This window comes from Galdieria sulphuraria, assembly GCF_000341285.1.
Source record: "Galdieria sulphuraria unplaced genomic scaffold scaf_54, whole genome shotgun sequence".
NCBI classification, from domain to species: Eukaryota; Rhodophyta; class Bangiophyceae; order Galdieriales; family Galdieriaceae; genus Galdieria; species Galdieria sulphuraria.
Window position 1 is genome coordinate 45784 of NW_005178421.1, and position 20772 is coordinate 66555.

Below are 20772 nucleotides of genomic sequence, written 5' to 3' on the forward strand. Positions count from 1 at the left end.
AGTTTTGCAATGTTTTATAATCAAGGTCTAAGAGAAGGAATCATGGAGGCACAGGAAAACTTGACGAGAGTAAGTAGTTGACGGCATCTTGTAAGGTTGGGTTGTTGAAGGGTGTTTCCATAGCTTGGTTATTGGGAGGGCTTAAAAAGCGTTAGTCCAGGAATCAAGTTACTGAATAAGAAGTATGTTTGTTGTGTAGATATGACTACAGTATTGATGTTGCTTGCATACCTTGCTTTTATATAGTATCAGTGAATTGTTGGTCTTGGAGTCGCTAAACCAAAAAGGACTTTTATTGACAAAGGTAAAAGAGTCTTATGAACAGTAATAAGGGTTATCCTACTGTACAACTTTTACTTAATAGGAAAATCCTTCGTTTCTCGGTCAACAGATAAAGGAAACGAGAAAGCAGTTGGAAAATTTGCTACACGTAAGAATGAACTATTTCAGTTATGGAACAATGTCGTTGTACTTATTCAGTGAAATAGAAATATGAGTCTACCCTGTTAGAACTGGGGTCCAAATACGTCCAAAATACGCAACATACAAGTTATGTTTTCGAACAAAATTCGCCAATAGAGGAGACTCTTTCTTTAGAAGTTTTGAAGCAGAGTTGGTTCTCTCAGTTGGAGCAACATGAAAGGTACACGTTGCAAGAGGCCCATGAAGGAATAGCTAAGTTTGTGAATTCTTTGGACGAGTCTCTCCAGAGTCAGTTAAGAAGAGTGTTTATGAAAGAGTTGACACAGTAACCTCCCAGTGGTGGTAGGCTGTTACAGGAATAGACTATCTTGTGCAGTGTTGTTAGAGTTACTATGAGTGTTATAAGAAACTGTCCAGAACACGTGTGTATCTTATGACCTTTTCTTCCTAGTGACTATGATAAGAAACCTAGAGGCATTTTTTGCCTCTTCCATATCTTTATTCGTAAATGTACTCCTACCTGTGTATACCTATGGAGTGGAACATTTCAAAACCAACCACATTTAGAAATAAAAAGGTTAATTACATTTGTTGTCTATTTGGGACAATAAATAATGCCTCAAGATGATGACAAGTTAAATGCCTTTTTAGCTGTAACCTCTGCTGACCCAGAACTAGCACAACAGTTATTGGATAGTAACCAAGGTGATTTAGAAAAGGCAATAGAATCCTACTTTGCTATAAATGAAGCTCAAATAGAGCTTGACCATACCCCGACGCAAACTCCGGTGGTAGACACTAGCAGCGTAAGTACAAAGAGGTCTTGTTTGGAAGAATTTTAAGTGTTATTCATAGGAAGATGCACTGCCGCATCCTCACGCACCACCTTCTGTTGAAGATGATGAAGAAGAGGTTATACCAGTGAGGAGACGGGAACCAAGAAGAAGAAGTTCAAATGGTGGTCCACAAAGAGAGACAAACAGAGATTCTGGGCACCCTAATCACGTTGGTTTTCCAGAAAACTTGACAGAAGGAAGGTTGGGTGAACTCTATGCTCCCCCTTCTGACCTTAACTTTGAGGATTCTTATGAACAAGCACTACGGTAGGTCTACTTTAGTTTGCACAATCTGGAATTAGGCTCACTCTCTATTAGGAAAGGAAGAGAAGAAAGCAAATGGGTTTTGGTTAATTTGCAGCAGAATGAGAACTTTTTATGTCTTTTGTTGAATAGAGAAGTTTGGTCGGTAAGTATACTAAACGCTTGACTTAGTTCATGGTTCTAAACTCATAAAGGATTCCACTATTAAAGAGTTTATTCAGTCGAGTTTTATTTTTTGGCAACGTGACGTTCTTTCGGAGGACGCAATGCAGTTCTGTGCGCGATATTCTGTAAATAGCTTTCCTTTTGTTGCTGTGATTGATCCTCGCACTGGAGAGAAAGTGTTGGAACCTAGCTTGGAAGAGAATGATAGAATAGAAAAGAACTATATAGTATCAAATCTTTGTAACTTTCTCGAGACTAATGTTTTAGATGAATGGACCGCACCACGAGGAAGTCGAAGAAGTGGAGCTGTTCATTCAAATAGTCACAGTCTTCGGTCATTTCCTGTGAGTAACGACTCTGCTGAAGATGAGGCCAGAGATAGTTGGCAACAAGTAGATGAGAATGAAGATGCACAGTTGGCTGAAGCTATTGCTGCGTCATTGGAAGACCAGGAAGGTCCCTCTTCATCATCGGAGATGATGGGATATGGCGAATTTTATACGAATGGCAAGTTTCCAGTAATTCATAAGAGTTTTGTTGGCTAACTTTATTTCAGAAGTACCTTTAACACGTAATGATAGTGAAAGTCGAATTGCTTCACAGTATGCTTCTATGACTGACCCTCATCTTACTGAAGAGAGAGAACTTAAGATGGAACAGGATGCCGCTTTAGCAGCAGCAGAAGCTGCAGATCGTGCACGATTGTCGCGTGTTGAAGAAGAAGAGCGCCAGAGACTTTGGCAGAAAGAAATGGAGCAAAAACAACAAGAAGAACTTGAGGCATTGGAGGCCACCAAGCACATGAGGCAACGAATGAAAAAGTCAGTATTGAAAGATGAACCTGCTGAGAACAGTCCACACGTTACAGAGTTGCTCTTAAGGTTACCAGATGGACGAAAAGTTGTGAGGAGATTTCAAGACAATGAACCATTGCAAGCAGTAGTCGATTTTGTGGTTTATGAAACAGGATTGTCTGAGGAGGAGTTTCAGTTGATTATTCCATATCCACGCAAGGTTTTGGCTGACTTAGACGTTACACTAGAACAGTTGAATCTTACCACGAAGGCGGCATTGATAGTAGAGCGTAACTGAGACAATTTCATGTTGTAAGAAATTCATTCGTACTACTTTTCACTGTGAAGAAAGAAACAAATTATTTTGACTCGTCCAGAACGCAATTTTTATGTATGCATCACACTCTAAAACCCCCTTGCTATCTCATTGATACCTAGATTACAACTTGACTACCATTCGATACCGCACTTTGTTTTCTCGAACTCTATCTAGTGCCTCATTCAAATGGTCTACAGTCGTGACTTCACATTTAGGAAATATTTGATGAAGAGCACAAAAGTTCAACATGTCCTTAATAAGCGCTCTACCTCCTGTAATACTTCCACATATGGTAAGTTGTCTTACCATCAATTCTGTCATGACTGGAACCTCCACATTCCCCAAAATAGCACCGACAATTGCCATCTTACCGTTTCGACGCAAAAGAGCAGTATATTGTTGCCAAGGCAATTTTTTAGGAACAGTAACCAACATGAAGTCTATGGTTCCCTGCGCCTCTTTCATTTGCTTTTCATCTGATGAATTGATAAATTGGGAAGCACCATATTCTTTTGCTTCTTTGATCTTGTCTGCGCTCGACGAGATTGCTGTGACTTTACAACCAAAAGCTTTTGCAAATTTCAGCGCCATATGCCCTAGTCCTCCTATTCCAACAACTGCCACATGGTCTCCTGGTTTCACACCGAAACGACGAAATGGTGCAAATACTGTAATTCCACCACAGAACAGTGGTCCAGCGTACTCTGGCGGAATCTCCTTTGGAATGGGAAATGCAACTCTGGCATCAGCGATAGTTTTTCTAGAAAAGCCACCTTGAGAAGCACCAAAACAAGTTGCTTCCCCGTGAGGACATAGGTTTTCATATCCTTGGATGCACTCTTGACAAGACAAACAAGCACGACGATACCACCCGATTCCTACTCTGTCTCCTATTTGAAGCTCTCTCACTTCACTTCCACGTCTCGATACTTTTCCAACTATTTCGTGACCAGCAACTTTTGGAAAACGAGAAGCTTCGTCGCCCCATTCTTTATCAATGATATGAACGTCCGAATGACAAACACCACAATATTCCACGTCAACTTCGACATCGTTAGGACCCAAAGCAGGTAGTTCCAACTGATAGGGAACTACTTTTGCTTTCGGTTCCATAGCAGCCCAACTTTCTGTTACCGTCTTACTCATCTCTTGTCTACAATTCAGAAACAAATGAAATGTTCCATAGTTGAATCTACAATCGATATATAAAATTCCGTTGGAAGGTTCTATGGCCAATGGAATGGCGTCGTCAAAACATCCCGACGATTCCCTCAACAGCTGTCGTTTGGTATCGAGAAAAGGTTATGTCTCAAAATAGGGATTGATGAAAAGGAAACCATTTCACTTGAGTTTAGCTATGCATCCATTGACTCTATTTGTTATGCTCTGAAGGAAGGAACACATGTAAAAGTAGAATGAATTATCTTTTGAAAGACTGTTTCCAAGAAGAAGTATCATAGAGAATGAAGGGTAACCGATTTTCATTGTTATATTTGTTTGGTATAAGCGTAATAATAAAGAAGAGAGTTGTTGCATTCTGACGGGCCTTGAAAATTGTTTGGGATAGATGGATCGTTCTTTACAAGTAGCCATCGAGGCAGCTACTGACCTTCCAAGTGAAATAGGAAAGATTGAGCAACAAGTTTCCGAGATGGTTATGTGTTGTGAAGAGTTGCGTAACGCAAGCCGGCTATTTGTTGGTATTCAGAGTGAAGACGAGTCGAAAGTTTTGTTGAAAATAGCAAGTTGTACAGCAAAACTGAAGTGGTTGAATAGGGAGAGTCACTTATCGCTGGAAAGTTGCAAGCTTGCTGTTCAGAAACATAAGGAACAAGTGCAGAACTCCCAGATTATTTTGGAAAATTATTTGTATCAAAGAGAACAGTTGAAGGAGGAAATCGCCAGCTGTCAAAGTTACCGTGGTTTGATAGATGAAATTTCCCTCATTACTTTGGAAGAAGCTAGTCTCAGCGTTCCATCGGAGGAAGGGTTAGATAGCTTCGAATATGAGCACCAAGTGATGCTGAAACGATTGGAAGCGGAAAAAGAAAGGAGACAAAGTTTGCTGAACCAAGTTGAAGAGTTGAAGCGAAGAAAAAGTGATATGGAATCCGAACTGAAAGAGTCTCGACAGTTTTTGGAGAATCTTCCAAAAGAGATTGAAAAGATTCACGTAGCAGCTAATCGTGTTTCAACTTTCTTTTTTGATTATGGGTTTGCTGGTCGTTTCTTTAATTTTCTTTGTGAAGACTCTTTGAAAAGGATGTTTCTTCTACCTTTTCCTTTGTATGTTTTGGCACGCCAAGCTTATGCATTTCAACATACTTTTCAATCAGAGCAACATTTGCATTTTCGTATGGATATCGTTGGAGATACCGTTGCTGCAGAGAGTATTTGTGATGCATTCAGCACTCGTTGGAAGGAACATGAGAATTTATATCAAATGCATCCTCTACAAGTACAGTTAGAGTTGGGAGGCCAACCTAAGGGAGCTTTGGATTCTACTTTGCAAAAGACAGTGACGGTCACTTTTTCCTATTTGTTGTGTTTAGAGATTGTAGTTGTTTCATGTAGTGGAAATGCAAGTGATGGTAATTTAATAACGGAACAATTTGCTTTCTTATTTCCTGGAGATGATGGAAGTCATTCTCCGAATCCAACCAATCATTACCTCGAAGAAGGCAAGTTTCAGTTTCAACCTAGTAAAGTTGGTGGAGCTCGACCTTTTATTTGGGCACAGATTATATGTGGACTTGGCTTTCCATTTGAGTTAAATCTTTCTTCCTCTACGAAGGATGCAAAGGAATGGCTCCAAAATGCATTGAATTATTCAAAGCATATCGTATTAGGTGCCGTGATAAAGGCATTAGTAGCTCGGAACTACTTTCTACAATCACTTTCCACCCAATTGGTGAGTCTTCAACGTCTCATTGTTCCTGTGAATGCGAAAGAGGCACAACTACCGGGAGATCCTCGTTCAGAGTTAAAGTCTTGGTCAGAGCTTATTGATAATCAGGAGTTTGCAAGTGGCCCGACCAATTCTTCCTTTTATTCATTAACTGGTACACGCAAATTTCTTTTAGAGATTCAATCGGAATCTATACATTTGAGAGGATTGGTGGCTGTTTGTCCTGATTATCCATTAACATCACCGTATTGGTCTTTGAAATGTATTCGTGGTCCATTACAAGACAGCGATTTGCGCGATATTGAAAGAGAATTGTGTTCCTTTACAGATGAGAATTTAGAAGGAAATGCGCTCGGAGAGAATTTGTTGAGTATCCAAGTTAAGAAACTTCAAGCTTGTGTAGATATTTGTCAAGAAATCAACCGACCTTCTCCTCATGATAGCATGATTGAACGACCTCGTTGGGATCGTGCCTTTCGTGGGAGAATGAGAACCAAACCTTTTGTTTTCAACCCTGAAGCCAATATTTTTGAACCACGAATAGGTTGATTTTACGATTATCTCTTAAAGAACGGAATAAATAGGATATATATATATATATATATAGACACTCGTAGCAATTTGCAAAAGGAATATGATTTCTACTCGTTGTGATCATTGGAGTGTTTATATATATTGACATATTATTTCTAGCTCATAGGAAATGTCGATAGAGAACTTGAAAATCTCTTTAGGACCAACGAAAGAGAATCTTCAGGGAATTTGTGGGAAGTGTTTCAAAGTGATGTCAGGTCGATAATGGATACTATAGAGAATGAACCAGAGTCGAACTCTTCAGATGGCCTGAAACATATTCAGACGGAGACTAGGAAGCTTGTCATATCCCCCAACTTGATTGAAAAAGACGTGACGAAGTGGACGCAAAAAATAGATTGTGCCATAAGGTTGTTACAACTTTACAGAGTAGACTGGTCCAATGAACAGTTCAGTGAATGGAAGGAAGCGGTAGTTAGTTGTATAAGGGAACTTGAGCTACTCTTTGAAAATAGGAAAGCTGTTATGGAGGGTTGGCTTGAAGCAGCTGCAACAAAAGTGTTTCCAACGCCACTTGATTGTTCGAGCGAAGAGATTGAAAGAGAACTTATCAATGCAAAGTTGCAACTTGCTCAGGTAGAAGAAGAAAATGCTAAACTGGAGCTTGCATATTCTCGATTGCTGCGAGAGGGAAACCAAGTGGCAGAGTCAACAAGCGTTTCTGAGTCCTTTATGGAAAGGTTTCAAACTGCCAAACAAAGAGCAGAGGACACCGATATGGAAAGAGAAAAGTTGAACGAAGAAATTGAAAGAGTACAGTCGCAGCTTTTTCTTTGTCGCAAGAAGAATCAACACCTCTTGGAAGAGTATAGAGCCTTAGAAGGAGAGTGGAACTGACTAGTTTCTTTTGTGGTTTATTTATTTCAAAAAAATGGAAATTTGCTTTTGTTTTTGGTCAATCATTGTGTTGTTGTTGTTGTACAATTCGTTTTGATATCTAAAGTGTCTAGTAAATGACAACTCGTTTAGTATAATCTAATCTTTTAGACATCCTTGTGAATCCAATTTCCCTTGTTTACCCTAATGAACACTCAAAACTAACCAAAAACTAAGAACTTCAAGTATTGGCTCTCAACTGTTCTAAACTTGTTGAAATATCAGTTGCCTCGAATGGCTTTAGAGAGGAGTGTTGTGCTTGTCTATTACTCTCGTAAGCATTGAATGTTACATTACAAGCTCTTCGATTGTTCAAGGAATGCAATACCACATCTGCCAAGTCTGCATGACTTATATATTTGTCGTCTTGTATCGGTTCTTGATCAACGATAGTTGGCTTAAGGCCACCTACCATTGGAAGAAATTGGTAAGTTTATAGCTTATATATATATAGAGTCTATATATTTACCAGGTCGATCAATACATCTTCCAGAACGAATAATACAATACGTCAATCCCGAGTTGCGAAGGGCAATCTCTCCTCGAAGTTTCCAAACGATTGGATTGTCATCATCCAATTCCTTTCATCACATTTACTTGAGACCTTGCTAGATAGTAATGACTGAGATAAATACCTTGAGCTTATCCGGACGCAAATATTTTCCAACATCTGTACAAGATATCATTATAAATTCAGGTTCTTGTTGTTTTCGATAAGCTTTGATATAGTCAATAGCAAGATAAAAGCCATCATCTTCGTCCTGCCTTGTTGCTTTTACAAAATTGATTGCCAATTGATAAACGTCACTCAAGTTGATTTCTTCTGTGACAAGTACTGGTCTCAAAATTCCTTCTTTTGGAACTGCCACGAACTTAGAAAAAGGAAGTCTTATTGTGAGCCATTTATTTGGAACAGTTCGGAAACGTGCCTAATAAAGCATAAGTATATCATTGAGCATTGGACAAATGCTTACTAAATATTCCACTTGAGCGTTGTCTCCAGAACGAGTTCTTAACTCAAGGCCATATGTTTTCCCATCTCCAATACAACGAATGATAAGACCTTCAAACTCTTCCAAGTTGTGTTGGTCTATCTTGGAAGCAATTTCTGCAGTTCCACCGTCTGCATCAAAAATCTTTCCTGTAAAGACTGCGTTGTTTCTACTGTTTTGCATATATTCAATTTTGGGCGGTCTCTTTTGTAATCCAACAGAAGCTAAGCGACTACGAAATTCATCGAGTACGGGTTTCCAATTCTCAAAATCGGTCTTTCTATCAAATTTGAATAGAGTCACTTTTGCTGACTAGAGAAATAAAAAGAATGATAATACAATATCGAAAAATACTCACTTCCTCACTACCATACTGTTGAAATTTGGAATCATGCAAGGCTTTGATCACGTTTTGTAATCCATTGAACTCCACAGTTTCCGTTTCTTGTGAATCGGAAGTTCCAACAGCCCAAATGACCTGAACTACTCTTAGACAAATAGTATTCTTGGAAAAGTTATTACCTTATCGATATTTTCCATGGCGTCATATAAACTTGAAAGTTCTCTCACATCTCCTTTCGCAAAAGTACATCCAGTTCCAACTGCATCCAAGGTGGAGCTGTACAAATTTCTTACTAATACTCTAATCATGGCCTTTGAAACCAAATAAAATAGTTGTGATGATAGCATACCTAACTCTGTATCCTCTTAACAATAGTTTCTTGGTAATGATATTCCCAATTTTTCCAGTAGCACCCAGTACTAAGACTTGATAGTTTCTGGACCATTCCTCTCTTTCAGGATAATAAACATCTTCCAACGGGGCCACATCTTTATCATCAACTAGTCGAGTAAGTCTTCTAAAACCCAGCAATAACTGCATCATTTGAGCAAAAATATTCCCAACAAGAAAAGTAATACCGCCAGAGCCAGAAGAGGGAGAAGGATAAGGTTGTTTGGCAAACAGACACAAGTTGTACCTTAAACGTTTGGGTTTATGACTGACTGAAAATGCAGGTAAAAAACCGGAGGCAATCAAACAACGTGCTCTATACGTCCAAAAAATATGATTGATGATTAAAGAGAGAGTTGTACAACATGTATACCTCTTTGACTTGCAACAACTACTTTCTCCAGTCCAACAAGAACGAAATATGAAACATGACTGACTACGCATCTGTTCCTGTAGTTTTCCAAAGTTCTCCAACAAATACTCTTCAAGAAACTTATTTCCAGTTGTTCAAAGAGAATGACAAAATCGCTGGCCAGGAGCTTAATCGAGAGCTCCGAATGCTTCAACAATAGACTTGTATGAAGCATAGCCTCTTAAAGTGAGCATCATTACAAGTAGCCAGAAATTGTCAGAGAGAACCAAAAAGTGCGCATACTATAGTCTACGAATAGGAAGACAGACTATTGAATAATATACGACAGAAGAATGTGAAGAGAGAATTTTTTACCAAGTTGTAGATTGGTTTTCTACATACTACATAAGAATAACCATTAGGAAGTTACAACTGACCATTTCTTGTTTGTCCTATTATGAAGAAGAGCTTATGTAATATTTGAATTAAAGTTTTCAAGGTCGCCATCTGAACACCATTATGAATCTCTCAATATAGATGACTAGTTGTTTTCTTCTGTTTGATAGGTTTCGGTTCTCTAACCGGGCCTTTTTCATATACCTGTAGAAGGAAATTGCTCAAAGTTGTCCAATAAAGACGTTGGCAGAAGAAGAAATCGAGCGAGTTTTGACTCGTTTGTGCTCGTCATTTTGTTTCCATTCTGTAACTAGCAACTATCCAAGACAAAGTTAAGTTGATTTCCCTTATATTCTTACAATCAAAGTGCTTCAAGCCGTGAGATAAGAGTTTTTCCTTGTAGGATCCAAAGTCAACTTGGAAACCTTCACTATATTAGCAAGTGGTTGAGAAGCCTTGTAGAAAAGTTGGAGCTTTCGTCAAACAAAGAGTGAGAAACTAGAAGACCTTGACTTTCATACTCTGTTGAAAAAGAAACCAAAAAGTTGCCCTTTTGTGGAAGAGACTTTCAACGAAAGTGGAAAAACAACACAATTCTACCCGATTGATAATGTCGAGGAGTTGGTTGAAAACCCATTTACTTTTCCCACAATGGTATGTATCGATACTTTTTTTTTGGTTTCACTGTTCTCTTCTCTGCCTCTTATATATTTATTATTAGTTCCATTTTCTTCTTCTTATCAGCCGTCAAGGTAAGGTTCGTTTGGCAAAGTGGTTGGAACCCTATTCCCAAAAGGAGCGGACAAAGACCTCTCAAGAGCTTGCCACCCTGCTAACTGCAAGGTCCAGTAAAATGTGCAACTTTATAGAGTGGAGGGACTTGAAAGTTGTTTATAGAAGGTATCTCGTTTCCACGTGAAGGGTTAAAGTTTGGTATAATTTTGTGTTTCCCATAGATATGCGAGTCTCTTTTTTGTTGCTGGAGTAGACTCAACGGATAACGAACTGATAACTCTTGAGATCATACATCATTATGTTGAGTGCTTAGACAAGTATTTTGGCAACGTATGTGAACTAGACTTGATATTCAACTTTAGCAAAGCGTATTATATATTGGATGAGATATTACTAGCAGGAGATCTTCAAGAGTCCAAAAGAGGCAATGTACTGCGTGCAATACAAGCTTCCGATAATATGGCAGAAAAACATCCAGAAGATCCAAAACATAGTGTGCGAGGTTATTGATGATGAAGAAATGGAATATGTAAGAGACAAAGGATGAACATTTCCTTTGTGGTTATCATTAAGAGAATGGTAGAGATGAGGAAGAGAGATGAGGAGATTGCTGTTGGCTATACCAGTTGTAGTAAATCTACTTCAAAGGAAGTGATAAAAAAGAGTTTTTTCAATACAATATCTTTTGTATGTGATAGTGACTTATTCTGTCGTTCACTGCACCACGTTGATTTCCTAAAGCAACTGCGTAAACAGCGCTCCAGAACGACAAAGTCTTTTCGTCTGCAACAAGTTTCCTGCGTCTTGAAGTCGAATAGTCCTTTCTTTCAAAAACTGTCTCTCATTCAATCATTGGATAATAATAGTTTGGAAAAAATGCGGAAAAATAGTGATACGGGTTCGTTGGAAAAGAAGAGTCGACAAGAGCAACCAAAGAGGATGGAATACATTCAGTGTTCAGCTTGCAAAGCGGTATATTCAGTCAAAGTAGATATGTTTGGAGAAAATGGTAGATATGTTCGTTGTATAGTTTGTGGAAAGTTGTGGTTGCAGTTGCCTCAAGATGTAAAATTGTTGGAGGAGAATATGGAAACAAGGGAACTTTCAGAGGAGGTTTGGGAACAGTGGAAACTTGTGAGAATGAAGAAGTTATCTTCATATAGTGCCACGGGGGACTCGACGGATAGAAACTGATACTAGGGTAGTGTAGACAACGAGGTAGAGAGAATGGTTTTATTTTTTATATTTGGTTAGTCTTTCACTTTACATTGTATAGTAAAAGCCATTTACTCTTCCTCAAACAAGGGTTGCCCAACCATATCTTCCTGTAAAATAACACTGTCTACTCCTACAGGTGATAAACGAATATCTACTACTTCAGAAAGAGGCACCTCAAAAAGACCCAATTGAATTGAACCTAATAGAAGTGATGCTGTCAATCCTATTAATATCGTTACTTGAGCTACACGGCTTGATACACGATCTGCAAATCCTCCCAAAAAGTATACTAGTTGACAATAGTCTACAGAAAGATTGGACTGATAATAACACAAGTCATCTCCTTCTGACAAACTTTTAGGAAGCTTAGAAACAAAATACCACTCTGGTGGAGCCTGTGAAATAATTTCTTTCGTTCTTTTGGGTAACTGCCATCCAAATAGAAGAGCTGCCACACTTCTATCTTCCTCATAACGTTCATTGAACCATTCCACAAACAAACGAATATCCTCTGAAGAACGTCTTTCAGCCCACTGTAAAACTTTTCTCAAATCCTGCATTCCTCTTTGTTGTAATATTATCCTTAGATTTTGGTCATTTCTGGCTCTTGTTGCTAACCATTCTAAAACGATCCTAATGTCGGATTCCGATTTTCCCTCGACCATTTTACCTAACATGAACAGTCTCTCTCCTAAATGACTCGTTTCTGTATGAGAGGTATCGGTGACCTTCCATTCTATAGAATCTGGCAAGTGACCGAGACGTCTTTCTAACAAAGTCCAACCACGTAATATAGCTAGGCTTTGTGGCTATAAATAGTTTAGTTTATCAATAAGTATGACTATATAAGATACTTACTGAATAACGAAATCCCTTCTCATACAACTCTCTTGCCTTGTCAATATTTCCTATTCTTTCTTCCATTTTAGCCCAAGCATGAAAAATAGGAGCATGACAGGAATCCAACTCGCTTCCTTTTTGAAATAATGATCTCGCATGTTCATAATTTCCACATTCCGCTTCAAACATTGCATACGCTTGATAAGTAGGAACTGAGGTAGGACAAATCTTCAAGGCAGATTCAAAGCATGATAATGCAGTTTGTCTATTTCCAAGTTTTCCTTGTGCCACTGCCATTGCTTGCCATGCCTGATAATAATTGGGATGAACTGCAATTGCCCTTTCAAACATAGCAACTGCATCATTCCATTGACATTTGCGTGAAAATAAAACTCCTCTCGCTTGCAATAAGTACGGGTTATGTGGATCTCTTTCCAAGCCCTTCTTCATCAACTCTTCTGCATGTTCTATATTTCCTTGCCTTTCTTCTAAAAGTGCATAAGACTGCCAAGAAACTCCGTCAGAAGGATCTGCTTCAATACACTGTTCAAAAAGTTCTCGAGATTTGCTTACATTACCACACCTTTCCTCAAAAACAGCCCAAGCATGAAACAAATGTTTGTTCTTAGAGTCAACCTCCACACCCTTTCGAAAAACGTATCTTGCCGCTTCCCAATTGCCACATTGTGCTTCTAACCTTCCCCAGGATAGGAAACATCGACTACGAGTATCAATTGAGCAATATTCATTTTCTGCACAACTTTGAAATAACTGCCTTGCAGTTGACCAACGCTTTTGTTTCCATTCCTCCATACCTCTTGTGAAAAGAGTTCGGTATTGGCTGTCTAAATTTCTTCTTTGAGTATGGTCAGCTCCAGTAGGATGGATATCAAGCGACCCTGACTTTAGTGGATTTTTCTGTGTAGGTCTCTTCCTCTTCTTGTGGAATCTCCTGAGTTTGGGGTCGTTAGGTTGCTTGCTTGGTGCTTCCTCACTTGCTTCTTGCATTCGAACTATTGCACTTGTATCAGATAAAACAACAACGGACTTGCTAAAACTAGGTTCCCAAGGGGAGGTAAACCATTTGTTTCTTCCGACAGTTGGCACCATGTGGTTGTTATTTGGATACTTGAAGCAGTCACGTTTGGAAGTTCCACATAGAAAGCAACTTTGAACAATATTGATAAATAACAGAGGTTTTTGTAGACTAGTACAGTAACTCATGACTTCGAAAGAAGTTGTGTTACAACTTTTCGGAACAAGCAGGAGAACCATTCAGCCATATTATGGATTCGATATCCAACACGTGAACACCACACAACTGGATTGGTTGGAGCAGCTTCATTTTGTAAGAAATCTTTTACTATTTTATATGTTACCTTGATCCTTTGAAAGCTTGAGATAAATATTGCTTTGGAAATGAGTCAAAACTTTTGTAGAAAACTAGATAAAGGCATATATTGAGTGTGCAATCGTCAGACCATTGCTTCATATATCACAGTTAGGCTATTGAGAATGTTTCCAGTATTTGATAGTTGTTTGCAAAAGTGAGTGCAGGATACTAGTTGCTTCTATATTTTACGTATAGCATTTTTGGACAACTAACGTGTTTGTTGAAACAAACAACAAATGAAATACTATATTACTCCTTGAAAGATGTCACTAGGGATTCCAACTATACCGTAAAGGACGATTGCTTGAAAACACTTCAATATTATTCACGTTGTAACAAGTTCTTTCGTTCTATGACACTATACAACAGTGTTTATTCACTAGTCTATCACCAAAGTTCCAAACTGTTGGCTGCTCTCCAAACTTCCTAACAAACCCTAGTAACTGTTGCTTTGTTTCCATAAAACTTCAATCAATTTCTTCAACTAATAGCCTGGTACTCCGGAAATTCTTTTTCTCATATCAAACTATACATAATATATACATATATGTATGTATAAATATATTTCACTAATACTTCAAAAACGAAAACTTACAGCTGCCCGACGACATTTGTAATAAGAGTCCCGCACTCCTTTACAATAATCAGAAACATCACTACCATTACTTTTTGCACAATCCTTCAACGCTGTCTTCCTATCAGGATGATTCTTTACACAGTCCGAGTTGCTAAGACATCGAACCAATTCATCAAACAAGCCTTTGCAAGACTTGCCCATGTTGACACAATTCAATGATGAATGCCTTTATTTCATCGTCTTGTTTTCAATGCGGTCGACTCGTTTTGCGTTGTCCACAGAAAAGCAAAGTTTTATGTTCCAAGAAAGGAATTCAAAAATTTCGTGCTGTTCCAGTGGAGTCCAGAATTTCGGAAAATTTGAAAACCTTATTTGAAACATATAAAATTGCAACTTCCGAAACTTCAAAGCACAAAAAGTTGTTGTTGTCTCACTTTGAAGCGCTGGATATTCTGGAATACTTGGAGTTTAACTGCAAAGATAGTTCGAATTGGATCGATCTAGAGAAACCTTTGCAAGTGCATCTTGGTTGGAAGTGGGTTTCTCAGTTGAAGGTCATCGATCAAGGATTGCACTTATACTTGGACTTTGGTCCAGTATTCTTCAGTTGGCATGCTTTGACTGATTTTTTAGGAATAGACTCTCATTATCGTCCTTTTATAGAAAGGAATAGTCAGTTAACGCAAGAGTCTTTTAAGAAGAAACGCCCAAAGCGTATCTCTATAAGAAACTGCAAAATACGTCCAGGCGTGCTATTATGGGAAGAAGAAGATGTGGCACATTCACATGTTCAAAGAGTATCCTTCTTTTCTGCTTCAACAAAGCGCCCCATCACTTTAGTTCCTATTACGAGAGATAGTCCACCCACAGCTATTATTGGTGGTTTTACTATGCACCGAGGCTATTCCGATAGTCTTACAATGAATCCCGGTTTGGATACGCAACTTAAGATAGATTGCCTTTATCCTCTTGCTCCAAAAAGCAGAGTACTCGATATTTGTACAGGACTGGGTTACACTGCGATAGAGTTGTTACAAAGATATCCAGACATAGAGCAGCTAATAACGATTGAAATAGACGAGAGTATGGTGTTGTTGCAACAAATCAATCCGTGGTCCTCCGCATTAATCAATGGCAATCGTGAAGTTGTTCATCGCCTACTCGTAGACGCCACCACAATATTGCCAAAATTGCCTGATAACTATTTTCAAGTGATTATTCACGACCCTCCTTCGCAATCTCTACAAGGAGATTTGTATTCTTACGACTTTTACTGTCAACTTGCGAGGGTGTTAAGTCCTAGTGGACAAATGTATCACTATATAGGAAACCCAAATAGTAGAGAAGCTGGAAGACTATATCAAGGAGTTATAGATAGATTGCAAAGAGCAGGTTTTGGTAGAATTGTCAAAAAGTCCCAAGCATATGGAATTATAGGAATCAAGACAAACTAAGCCCAAGTCGATAATTCTAAAAGGATTTGTATAAAAATTCCCGCTCTTTGGAGGACTTTTGAAGACAATCGACTAGGACTCCGCTTATGGAATTTTGAGAAAAGCCTTAGCAGTGGATAAAGACTTTTCTTGGTTGAGAGAAGAAATATTAGAAACAGGGGGAATTCGTCATATTGTAAAAGTAAACACGGAGAAATCCGTTGTTGTATGGCTTAAGTGGTTGTAACCAAGTGCAGTTCCCTTAGAATTCATGCAACAGAAAAAGACCAAACAACTCGCGGAGGGGAATCGAAGTGTGAGAAGAAGTAAAAAAGGTTCTTCATATTTGGAAGAAGAAGAGAATGTCGTGTTAAATTCACAAACAGCTAACGAACACACCTTTGGACTAGAGGAAACACATATGGCGCCTTTAGCTATGACTGCCAACTTCTTGAGAGGGGAACAAACGATGAACTACAATCAAAGCGTTAATGCTTTATTAGAAAGTAAGTCAGTTGAAGTTTCTGTGGAGAGTTTCGTTGAAGCGTTGTTCTAGGTATCCAGTCTACCTCGCCTAGTTCAAATCCCGACACACCGTCAAACTCTTTGCCAAGACTTTGTTGGGATTTTATGGAAGATTTTCCGTCCAATAAGGGACTGTTTCAGGACTACTCGCCAGAATCTTCCGTAAACGCCTCCCAAACACAAAGACGTTCAAACCACGGTCGCTATGATAATTCTCTTGGATTCCTTACCAAAAAGTTTATAGAGTTGATTCAAAATAGTGAAGATGGAGCTATTGACTTGAACGAAATTACTAAACAACTTAATGTCCAAAAGAGACGAATATATGATATCACTAATGGTAAGACAGATTCATGAATTGAACGATGGAATCTCAACTTGCCTATCCAGTTTTGGAAGGTATAGGAGTAATTGAAAAGAAAGAGAAGAATATTATTGTTTGGAAACGTCAAGAAATGGAAGAGAATTCGGCCAATATACAATATAAAGACTCGATTGTAGAACAGTTGAAGCAGTTGTCCGAAGAAGAAAACGCATTGGACAGAGCTATCGCCGACACTCAGAATGCATTGAGAGAACTAGTATGTTCTCAAAAGGAGCTTGCTTATGTTACAGTTTCAGATATACGTTCCATTCCTTCACTACAGGGCGATACTTTGATAGCCATACGAGCTCCTCCTGGGACAGAATTAGAAGTGCCTGATCCGGAAGAGGGTTTGCCACCAGGACAGAAACGCTTTCAAATATTTCTTAAAAGTAGTGGAGGGCCTATTGACTGCAGTTTGGTAGAAAGTGTAGAAGATTCTTATCCTTCTTTTCCTGATTCACAAGACTCATCTCATCATCGCACTCCACAACATGTTTATGGAAGAGATACTCAACCAAGACAACCCTTTTTAGATGAAGACGTTGGAAATTTAGTCATGGGAACAGAAGTTTATTCATCACAAGAAGGAGATTATTATACTGACTCACAACCAAGTCACAGTGGACAAGTATTAAGATTGTTTCCTCCTTCACCCGTAGATGTGGATTACTTACTTGATTTTGATAAGGATTATGGAATAGCAGACCTTTATCAAGGAAATGATGAAATTTGATGATAATGATGATGATGATAATGAATTACACAGGAATGATTGGAAAGAATCTCGTAAGAAACACAACTTCATTCCCTCTATAAGGCACCAACGAAAAGTGAAAGTTGCAAAATACGATTAAAGGAGAAAATACTTTTTGCATTTCTTTTTGTTTGTTCTCATGACTATTGTTTGTTTCCTTCCTATTTTACTTTCCATACCGGAACGCCACTATTCTTCCAAGAAACCTGGATTAACTTTACTTGGTAGATATCGCTGTTGGAGAAGATACTGTAAACGATGTTGTGATAGAAATATGTCTGGTGTTTGGTTGATTCAGTGTCAGTATAACAATAACCATAGTCCAAATAGTCGTCGTGCACTCACTCAGGAAGAGGAGAAAAAGAAGAGAGAAGATATCAAGCGGATGGTCATCACAAGAAAAGAGGCGCCTTTTCTTGATGGGATGGAAGATTTGTGGAAACAACCTTATCAACCTGAAAAGTTGGAAAGGATTATATATGATTGGTGGGAAAGTAGTGGATACTTTCTTCCTAATAACGACTCTTCAAAGACTCCGTTCACTATATCCATGCCACCACCTAATATAACAGGAGCCTTACATATGGGACACGCAGTATTTGTCACTCTTCAGGATATTCTTGTTCGTTATTATAGGATGCAACAATATCCTGTTTGTTGGATACCTGGAACGGATCATGCAAGCATTGCAACACAAACTTTGGTTGAAAGAATGTTGAAAGCACAACAAGGAAAGACAAAGGAAGAAGTAGGAAGAGAAAAGTTCCTTGAATTGGCATGGCAATGGAAAGAAGAAAAAACCAAATATATTACTCAACAGTTGAGAGCTATGGGAAGTAGTTGCGATTGGTCTAGAGAAAGATTTACGATGGATGAGCAATTATCGAAAGCAGTGGAAGAAGCATTCATTCGTCTTTATGAAAAGGGATATATTTATCGCGGTCATTATTTAGTGAATTGGAGTCCACTATTGCAAACTGCAGTTAGTGATTTGGAAGTAGAATGGGTTGAAGAGGATGGGTTTCTATATTACTTCAAGTATTGTTTTGCTGATAATCCTGATGAATATATTCCAATAGCAACGACACGTCCAGAAACTATCTTAGGTGATGTTGCTATTTGTGTGCATCCACAAGATGTTCGCTACAAGAACAGAATAGAACAACAAGTAATTGTTCCTTATATAGGACGTAGAGTTTCTGTGATAGCTGATGAAGCGGTGGATCCCAACTTTGGAACAGGAGCTTTAAAGATTACACCGGCACATGATCATTTGGACTATGAAATTGGCAAAAGACATGGACTTGAGCTGATCAATATTATGAATTGGGATGCAACTATGAATGATAATTGTGGTTGTTTTCAAGGTTTAGATAGAATGGAATGTCGTCTCCAGTTGTGGAATTGGATGGAATCTCAAGGACTTGTGTTGAAAAAGGAGCCTTATCGTATTCGAGTTCCTCGCTCACAACGAAGTGGAGAAATTGTTGAGCCACTCATTTCATTACAATGGTTCGTTAAGACAGCATCTTTAGCATTGCCTGCCATGCAAGCTATTCAAAGTGGAGAGATTCGAATTATTCCTTCCCGTTTTGAAAAAAATTATTTGCGTTGGATGGAAAATATTCACGATTGGTGTATTTCAAGACAACTATGGTGGGGACATTCTTTACCTGTTTGGTATTTGGAAGATATGGAAACAGATTCTATGCAAGATTCTTTTGTAGTTGCTCGCTCGGAAAAAGAAGCCTTGGATAAGGTTAAAGCAAAATATCCAAACTATTCAGAAAATATTCGATTGAGAAGAGAAACAGATGTTTTGGATACTTGGTTTTCATCAGGTCTTTGGCCATTTGCTATATTAGGTTGGCCCAATACGGAAACTTTGGATTATCAAAAGTTTTATCCTAATTCAGTTATGGAAACTGGATATGATATTTTGTTCTTTTGGGTTGCCAGAATGATCATGTTGGGTTATGAATTGACTGGAAAGCCACCCTTTCATACTGTCTATTTACATGGCCTCGTGAGAGATGCACAAGGACAAAAAATGAGTAAAACATTGGGAAATGTTTTGGATCCATTACAAGTCATGGCAGATTATGGAACAGATGCTTTGCGACTTGCTCTGGTGACAAATTGTCATGCAGGTCAAGATATTTCTTTCTCATTAGAAAAGGTTGTTGTCCATCGTAACTTTGCCAACAAATTGTGGAATATCGGTCGTTTTATTGTACAAAATATTCGTCAACGATATAATCAGAATGAATGGATAGCGTCATATCAACAAATGATTCAAAATCCTTGGCAAGTTCTTCATCATATGGGACTTGCTGAGAAATTCATTCTTTATCGACTATATGAGCTGATTGCCCAAGTCAGTGGCCATGTTGAAGAATTTGACTTGGCAAGTGCTGGCAATAGAATAGTTGAATTCATATGGGATGATTTTGCGGATTGGTATATTGAAATTGCTAAAACGAGATGGCAAGAAAGGACTTTATCTAGTGATAGTATTTGGATTGCTGCACTGTTGATATTTGTGTGGGATTATTGTTTACGCTTACTTCATCCATTTATGCCATTTATTACGGAAGCACAGTGGCAATGGTTGATCTATCAATGTGGTTTACCGAAATCGGCAAATGCACTTATCATAACTGAATGGCCACAAATGGATCATTCATTATTCAGTTCAGTTTCCAAAGAAATGGAGCAATCCATATCTAGTTTTGAATCTTTCCGTGACATTGTCCGTGCGATACGCAAGATTCGAGGAGATTATGGAGTCGCACCTTCTCAAAAGATCAAGGTAACCATTTATCTCAAAGAAGAGGCCAAAAACTTGGCTATGGTATTGAAAGAAGAATGTTATGCCTTGAAAGTTTTGGCCAAGACGGAGAACACTCTCGATATTGAGCTAAATGATTCCGTATTTACAACACCACAAGAAGGTCACGATGCAGATGCACTGGAGGAATATAGAGATGGCTTTATCTATGTGCTCACTTCTCCTGTGATCATAACAGCAGTTGGTTTGAGAGGAAATATCGACCCTCATAAGGAACTGGAAAGATTAACGAAGCAACACCAAAAGTTACAAAAGGAAATAGCGACGATTTCAAGTCGCTTAGACAATCCCAAATTCTTACAGAATGCACCAGCCCAAGTTGTGGATGAAAACAAGCAATTGTTAGAAAAATATCAACAACAACGGAAAACAATACAAGCACATTGGGATATTTTTAAAATGCTTGCAGTGGAAAAGGAATCCCAAT

General features: G+C 38.5%; 11 protein-coding genes across 12 annotated transcripts; 7 read left to right on the top strand and 4 right to left on the bottom strand.

The window, feature by feature from the left end:
• The first annotated feature begins 7 nt into the window (after positions 1 to 7).
• Gasu_53770 (hypothetical protein) lies at positions 8 to 1018 on the top strand. Of its 2 annotated transcripts, none has more exons than XM_005703505.1 (5): positions 8 to 69; positions 124 to 182; positions 247 to 304; positions 365 to 430; positions 489 to 1018. In XM_005703505.1, exons 1-5 carry the CDS (start codon positions 10 to 12, stop codon positions 750 to 752), a joined length of 507 nt encoding a protein of 168 aa, XP_005703562.1. In that variant the 5' UTR covers positions 8 to 9; the 3' UTR covers positions 753 to 1018. The 2 variants fall into 2 exon arrangements, with proteins under 2 accessions (XP_005703562.1, XP_005703561.1); XM_005703504.1 differs by having other exon boundaries at positions 38 to 69.
• A 9-nt stretch (positions 1019 to 1027) lies between these two features.
• Gasu_53780 (uncharacterized protein) lies at positions 1028 to 2828 on the top strand. Its single transcript, XM_005703506.1, has 5 exons — positions 1028 to 1229; positions 1279 to 1526; positions 1578 to 1668; positions 1718 to 2195; positions 2245 to 2828. Exons 1-5 carry the CDS (start codon positions 1038 to 1040, stop codon positions 2778 to 2780), a joined length of 1545 nt encoding a protein of 514 aa, XP_005703563.1. The 5' UTR covers positions 1028 to 1037; the 3' UTR covers positions 2781 to 2828.
• A 14-nt stretch (positions 2829 to 2842) lies between these two features.
• Positions 2843 to 4077, bottom strand: Gasu_53790 (alcohol dehydrogenase (NADP+)). The gene has a single exon (XM_005703507.1). The coding sequence runs from the start codon at positions 3945 to 3947 to the stop codon at positions 2922 to 2924; it is 1026 nt and encodes a 341-aa protein (XP_005703564.1). The 5' UTR covers positions 3948 to 4077; the 3' UTR covers positions 2843 to 2921.
• A 260-nt stretch (positions 4078 to 4337) lies between these two features.
• Positions 4338 to 7288, top strand: Gasu_53800 (uncharacterized protein). Its single transcript, XM_005703508.1, has 2 exons — positions 4338 to 6253; positions 6410 to 7288. The coding sequence occupies exons 1-2, from the start codon at positions 4369 to 4371 to the stop codon at positions 7138 to 7140; spliced, it is 2616 nt and encodes an 871-aa protein (XP_005703565.1). The 5' UTR covers positions 4338 to 4368; the 3' UTR covers positions 7141 to 7288.
• A 4-nt stretch (positions 7289 to 7292) lies between these two features.
• On the bottom strand, positions 7293 to 9477 carry Gasu_53810 (transcription repressor). The gene is made up of 8 exons (XM_005703509.1): positions 9278 to 9477; positions 8864 to 9220; positions 8694 to 8814; positions 8530 to 8649; positions 8154 to 8483; positions 7815 to 8108; positions 7649 to 7760; positions 7293 to 7587 (listed from the first exon to the last, which is right to left on the bottom strand). The coding sequence occupies exons 1-8, from the start codon at positions 9346 to 9348 to the stop codon at positions 7361 to 7363; spliced, it is 1632 nt and encodes a 543-aa protein (XP_005703566.1). The 5' UTR covers positions 9349 to 9477; the 3' UTR covers positions 7293 to 7360.
• Positions 9478 to 9637: 160 nt separating this feature from the next.
• On the top strand, positions 9638 to 11578 carry Gasu_53820 (AP-1 complex subunit sigma 1/2). The gene is made up of 3 exons (XM_005703510.1): positions 9638 to 10306; positions 10374 to 10552; positions 10609 to 11578. The coding sequence occupies exons 2-3, from the start codon at positions 10506 to 10508 to the stop codon at positions 10895 to 10897; spliced, it is 336 nt and encodes a 111-aa protein (XP_005703567.1). The 5' UTR covers positions 9638 to 10306; positions 10374 to 10505; the 3' UTR covers positions 10898 to 11578.
• A 26-nt stretch (positions 11579 to 11604) lies between these two features.
• Gasu_53830 (PsbB mRNA maturation factor Mbb1) lies at positions 11605 to 13567 on the bottom strand. The gene is made up of 2 exons (XM_005703511.1): positions 12464 to 13567; positions 11605 to 12414 (listed from the first exon to the last, which is right to left on the bottom strand). The coding sequence occupies exons 1-2, from the start codon at positions 13553 to 13555 to the stop codon at positions 11674 to 11676; spliced, it is 1833 nt and encodes a 610-aa protein (XP_005703568.1). The 5' UTR covers positions 13556 to 13567; the 3' UTR covers positions 11605 to 11673.
• Positions 13568 to 13692: 125 nt separating this feature from the next.
• Positions 13693 to 14617, bottom strand: Gasu_53840 (uncharacterized protein). Its single transcript, XM_005703512.1, has 2 exons — positions 14434 to 14617; positions 13693 to 14364 (listed from the first exon to the last, which is right to left on the bottom strand). Exons 1-2 carry the CDS (start codon positions 14614 to 14616, stop codon positions 14323 to 14325), a joined length of 225 nt encoding a protein of 74 aa, XP_005703569.1. The 5' UTR covers position 14617; the 3' UTR covers positions 13693 to 14322.
• A 10-nt stretch (positions 14618 to 14627) lies between these two features.
• Gasu_53850 (methyltransferase) lies at positions 14628 to 16070 on the top strand. The gene has a single exon (XM_005703513.1). It carries the CDS (start codon positions 14631 to 14633, stop codon positions 15867 to 15869), a length of 1239 nt encoding a protein of 412 aa, XP_005703570.1. The 5' UTR covers positions 14628 to 14630; the 3' UTR covers positions 15870 to 16070.
• A 17-nt stretch (positions 16071 to 16087) lies between these two features.
• Positions 16088 to 17618, top strand: Gasu_53860 (transcription factor E2F). Its single transcript, XM_005703514.1, has 3 exons — positions 16088 to 16354; positions 16405 to 16713; positions 16764 to 17618. The coding sequence occupies exons 1-3, from the start codon at positions 16120 to 16122 to the stop codon at positions 17471 to 17473; spliced, it is 1254 nt and encodes a 417-aa protein (XP_005703571.1). The 5' UTR covers positions 16088 to 16119; the 3' UTR covers positions 17474 to 17618.
• A 9-nt stretch (positions 17619 to 17627) lies between these two features.
• On the top strand, positions 17628 to 20768 carry Gasu_53870 (valyl-tRNA synthetase). The gene is made up of 2 exons (XM_005703515.1): positions 17628 to 20686; positions 20725 to 20768. Exons 1-2 carry the CDS (start codon positions 17634 to 17636, stop codon positions 20741 to 20743), a joined length of 3072 nt encoding a protein of 1023 aa, XP_005703572.1. The 5' UTR covers positions 17628 to 17633; the 3' UTR covers positions 20744 to 20768.
• Positions 20769 to 20772: the final 4 nt, after the last annotated feature.